Raw genomic sequence first — 5,492 nt, forward strand, 5'->3', positions numbered from 1 at the left:
AGGCCGCGCACACGAGTCAAGCAGCTGGCTTTAGCAAGCCGAGCACGCCAAGTTGCCGGGAGGTTCCGGAAGTGCTCTTTACTCAAAAGAGTCCGAAGGCAAACGTGGTGGGATGGGGAAAAAACGTTCCGGAACGAAAAAAATGGTGACTCCGGGGGGCGGAGTTTCTTGAATGGTGCTCCACCCCTAGTCCAAGTACCGCCCCACCCACCCTCTTTCCTGCCACCTTAGGGAACTGGCTTCCTTAGTTACTATTCTCCGTAAAATCTCAGCTTCAGGAGATCGATCCCAAATTTACCAGGGCAAGCAGAAGTAGTTTTTGCTCTAATCCCGGATCTGACCTATAATGGATGTTTAATAAATAATTTCTGAAGTGCCAGCACAGACTCCCAGATTACGGTATAAAATGCAGCCAGAATATACATAGACATAAGTACATTATACACATCATTCAAACAATTCTTGTGTTATGAGAGAATATGAGACATCTGTCACACTGTAACATAACTATAACTGTGGTTATGACGGTTCACGGACAAATTATAGCTACTAAAGTACACGTAGAAACAGTTTGTACACAATCATTCCTTTAATATTTACTGAGCTTCTACTACATATCAAGCACTGGGGATAAAACTGGTAAGCTAAAAAGAGACACGGTCCCTGCCTTCATGGAAAATACAATCAGTGGGGTAGACAGACATGAATCAAAAAAAATTTTTTTACAAATGAATCACAGCAGGCACACTGCAAATCCCATGAGAACACATCCAAAGCAAATATAATATCCAGTTTACACACACAACCTAGAACCCAGGTCCTCCATGACACAAGAGACTATCTTCCCTTAGGTAGGCTTATCAGACAGACCCAAGATTGAGGAATCTCACTGGCCAAGAGGAGGTCTGAGTGCTCCTGGATCCTGAAACAGAGTATTTGCTATCCCACCGGGCTCAGGAACTGACTTGTGTGCAAGACTGCAGCACCCTGCAGAACATCTAGCTAAAAACGTACCCAACGTATTTTTTGGTTACTTTTAAATGGTATAAACTGAATATGTGGTAGGTAAAAATTCAAAAAGTACAAACAGTAGAGTGAAAAGTAGGTTTCTTCTTCACCTCACACTCCATTTACTTTCAACACATTCTGGATGGATGGATGGATGGATGGATGGATGGATGGATGGATGGATGGATGGATAGTTGGTTGGTCGATAGTAATAAGGGGGAAAGGGAGAACACTTAACATCAAATTTATGAAGACCTAGCTCCAAGTAAGTTATACACACTTAAAAGAAAATGTCACAGTTATTTTGAAATACATAACTTGGGAGAGAAAATATTGAAATACAAAACATATTTTTAAGGCTATGAGATTAATTCTATCCAGGATAAAGAAAGACAAATAGACAAAGAAAATAGGATGGGTCATTAGAATAAAGTTGGTTTGGGATTCCGCATTCCTTCCTTTTTCCCTCCTTCTCTCCTGTCCCCTCACCACCTTAGCAATCAAAATTCCATCTCCAAAGACTAAATTACAAGCTTCAGGGCCCCAGTCCTGCAGTGTGCACAGGTAAAAGAACTCTAAGAAGGCTGTTCCAACATTCCTTTGGGACGCCCCCACAATGCTAGACTTTTAATACTTAGGACCCCAACCGCCCTTAAAGAACAAAATGAAAATATGTCCCTGTGCCCATCAGGGGGCAGCAGTCACCCACAGTGTGGAGGAGTTCTGTGCTCTAGGAGAGGCTAACAATGCAGGTGACGTGACCCTTTCTACACTTCCCAAGTTTCAGACCTGGCTTCCCATCTCAGTCTCCCAGCCTCAGCCTCAGCCCCATTCTCTCCTATTCATTCATGTCAGAGAGGCCATGTGGTCCTTCGATCAGTAATATTTGCTCATCCATCTACCTAGGACACATGCAGTGTTCTTTATTAAATAGCAGGAGTCGTGGTACCCTGTGCCGCACCAGCAACCTGGCTTCCAGGGACAATAAACTACTGGCCTTTCTCTCATCCATCACTATGCAGGAACCAGGAAAAGAAATGGGAGGCCTGGGCTGTGTTCAGCCAGCCTCTCTCAAGCCCCGTCTCTCTGGCTTCACTCCTCCTTGTAAGCCAAACCTTCTTAAAATACTGCGTACTTTTTGTTCTTAGCACTTCTCACAACTGTTACTTGTTCTATTGTAATGATTTATATGATTAACTCTTTAATGTCTGCCTTCCCCAAAAGACCTTCAACTTCATAAGTTCAGGGCTAGTGTCCACCTTGTTCAATTCTATCCCCAGCACCTAGCAGCACATTATAAGTATTCAATAAAATGTTTTAAAGAGGCCGAATGAATAAAGGTGAGTTTGTCTCTCAGTCCCCTACCTTACTAAGAAATGGAACTAAAGGGTGTATTCATTAGGATCATCTGGACTTTTGTAGAAAACCTGCTTAGAGTAAGGGCTGAGGCATGAGATAAAAGAGAAGGGTCGTCTCATCAAAGTCTCAGCTTCTTCATAAAGTTAAAGGTAATTCTTGCTGAGGAAAATCGAAGGAGTGTTGGAGCTGGCGAACAACCAGCTGTGTTCCCCCGCCCCTCCCCCATCTCACAGCCCCACTCAGAGCTTCCAGACAGAAAAGCAGTGTGTGTGTGTGTGTGTGTGTGTGTGTGTGTGTGTGTGTGTGTGAGAGAGAGAGAGAGAGAGAGAGAGAGAGAGAGAGAGAGAGAGAGAGTGTCTGACTGACTAGAGTACATGAGGCTTAGACTGCTCTGTGGAGAGATATGTGCATAAACCCAAGGACCCTTGATGGAGAAAGTGGATGGAGCAAGAGCACCTGGCAAGGATTAGGGTGAGGAAGAGACAGCAGAGAGGAGCTGAATGTGAGCAGAGGCAGACAGAAGGGTGAGTGGGGAAGAAAGAGTAATTTCTTCAAACAGCAAGCACTCCTTCCATGACTCAAAGCAGCTCCGATGCTGGGCCGTGCCGCCACAATGACACCAGTTGAGAAATGCCTGTAATTAGGAGCCTGGCAGTTCTTTGGGCTTCAGCCCAGAGTGACGATGGAGCAAGAATTTCTGAGCCACGCTGAACCAGGTGATGGAGGAGACAGAGTCAGAACCACTCCAGTCCCATCCCTCAGCTGTGCTTGCTCCCATGCTCCTCTCATTTTCTTGAGACCCTCACTACCCCCCAAAACATCACTGATTCCTTTCCTCCTTCTGAGGTCCCAGGCCCTGGACACTTCTCTCAGACAAGACAGATCTTCATGTGCAAGGACAGCTGTGCTTTAATTCTCCCACTAGTTCACTGGACCTGGTCTGGTGAGTGCTCCCCACGTCCCCCCCTCCAGCCTCCCTGCCTGCTTCCCTCTTGGCTCCCTCTCTTCCCTTCTCAAATCCCCACCAGCTGATGGGCAGAATTGAAAGAAAAACCACTCTTATTCCTGTTTTTCCACTTTAAGCCTAGTATGTGTGCCCCTGTGGGTCTCCCGGTAATGTGCAGAACATCTGCCAAAACACTGCCAGATTTCCTTTTCAAACTTAATCTATTACCCTGTCTTAGTGCCACTCTGAACTTACTGCATTTTAGCCAAATGACAAATGCAGACTACAGAGCTCGGAGCTCAATGCTCTGGACAAGGGAGCGATTACAGAGTGCTGGTGGTTGGATGCATTCATGGGTCTCTGTACTGGGAGTTCTGCTCTGGTAGGTAGGATTCAGATGGGGTTTGGGGAAGACAGGCTTTCTCCAGGGAAAATCTGTACCTATGGGAGATGAGTGTTCTGCAGGGGAAGAGAGGTTGTGAGTCCAACCTTGAAGAGACCCTGTTGGTAGGTGGAGCAGGTGGGAACTCCTCCGGGAATGTGGCAGGGAGATTGCTGGGGCACGCAGATCAAGGTGATCAAGCCCTTGATACGTATATCGACATCTCCACAAAGAACTTTACCACTAGCTAGCCCCCTAGTTCAGCACCCACCAGGACCTGAAGCCAGGCTCCTAGAAATGCAGACATTTCCACCAATGACTGTAGAGTTTCTGCTTCACCTCTCAAGGCCATGTTACATCTCTAAAAAGCCACTTCCCAGAGTCAGAAGGATCTTCAAGGAGCCTCTCCCAAGATCTTCACTCATCCCAGCCACAGGACAAACACTCCTCGTAGTGGAGAGTAAAGGTCCCTGAGGTCTGAGATGGACCCGCCCCACCCAAATGCTGCTTCTCTTCCAGTTCTGGCAGCACCACTGCTGCTCTTGCTTCATCGAAGCTTTTCCAAGAAGATCAGACCTTTCTCCTCTGAAAATATTTTATTGATAAATTAACTCTGATAGGACTCACCTCCCACTTATCTGCTGTGGAGTCTCCCAGAGGGGCCATGGACTCTTCTACAGGGAAGGGTCGTGTGGAGGACAGGGAGTCTCACTCAGGCAGGGACGGGATTCCCGGACATGGCAGAGGTGGATATGGGGACTGAGGCTGGTCAGGAGGTCTTCTGAGGACAGCCCCTCCCACTCAGCACCAGCGTGGGGAGTGGTGGACAGGGGTGAAGCACCTTGGAGCTTTATTGCTGGTGAATGCCAAGGAAAGTGAGACCTCTGCCAGCCTAGAATTGCAGCTGAGGGCATCAGCGCCCAGGGATCCAGAGAAAGTGGCACTAATTCCCAATCAACAGAGCCTGGCTGCTTACCCCACCCACCCAGCCCCTGGGTGGGGAAGGAAGCCGAGAGGTATCTGAGCCAGGCAGAGTTGGGGAAGGGTTACAGTGTGCAGGTCTTGGGCAGAGCAGGCGCCAGAAGGGGGCAGGGATGGCCGGGCACCGAAGAGGCCACCTCTTCACAGGTCTATGGTGTCGCTGCCCACACTCAGCTCATCGATCTGTCGGCAGGCATCCAGGAATTGCTCCTGCAGCAAGGCTTCTTCAGCCTGCAGCTCAGGAGCAGGCTCTGGAGAGTCGTGGGAGGATGGGGACAGGGCCTGGTAGGATCTTGAGGCCGGGAGGCTAGGGCTGCTTCCTGAGGGCCGCGGGGGGCTGAGGACGCAGACCAGCGGACAGCGCGGGGGCCTGTCAGGGCTGGAGCATAGCAGCATGGACGAGCTGTCCCGGGAGAGTCCGCACAGCGAACCGGATGAGGCGCTACTGCCTGCGGGCCAGGCTCCGGGAGAGGGGAGTTCCGGGGGCGCAGGGGAGCCAGGGGCCTCCTTAGACCTCCCACTGGGCACGATCCTGGTCTTCGCCCCCAGCGAAGAAGTGCTGTAGAGGCTGAGCCCGGGCAGGGCTTCCCCAAAGGCAGGGCCCTGGAAGAGGCTGGGCGCGAGCAGGGCCTCGCTGCAGAGGGCCTCCTCGATGCTGCGCCGCAGGTTGATTGGGGAAGGCGGGCGGAAGTCCACGGTGTAATCACTGCAGGGGGATGAGGCCGGAGAAGGGCCCGGGTTGGCCTCCGCCCCATCAAAACCCTGGCAGGCGCCTCCTTGGAGTAGGAGGTCGGGGCCCGGCCCTGCCAGGGCACA

At 50.1% G+C, this 5,492-nt stretch overlaps 1 protein-coding gene across 1 annotated transcript in view; it reads right to left on the reverse strand.

Moving 5' to 3' along the window:
- Window positions 1-4,278: 4,278 nt before the first annotated feature.
- PRRT4 (proline rich transmembrane protein 4) overlaps window positions 4,279-5,492 on the reverse strand; it is a 9,527-nt gene continuing 8,313 nt past the window's right edge. The window contains exon 4 of the mRNA XM_023528949.1: window positions 4,279-5,492. Coding sequence (XP_023384717.1) covers window positions 4,818-5,492 — 675 coding nt within the window. The 3' untranslated portion in view covers window positions 4,279-4,817.

This window comes from Pteropus vampyrus, unplaced genomic scaffold (assembly GCF_000151845.1).
Source record: "Pteropus vampyrus isolate Shadow unplaced genomic scaffold, Pvam_2.0 Scaffold33, whole genome shotgun sequence".
Classification (NCBI taxonomy): domain Eukaryota; kingdom Metazoa; phylum Chordata; class Mammalia; order Chiroptera; family Pteropodidae; genus Pteropus; species Pteropus vampyrus.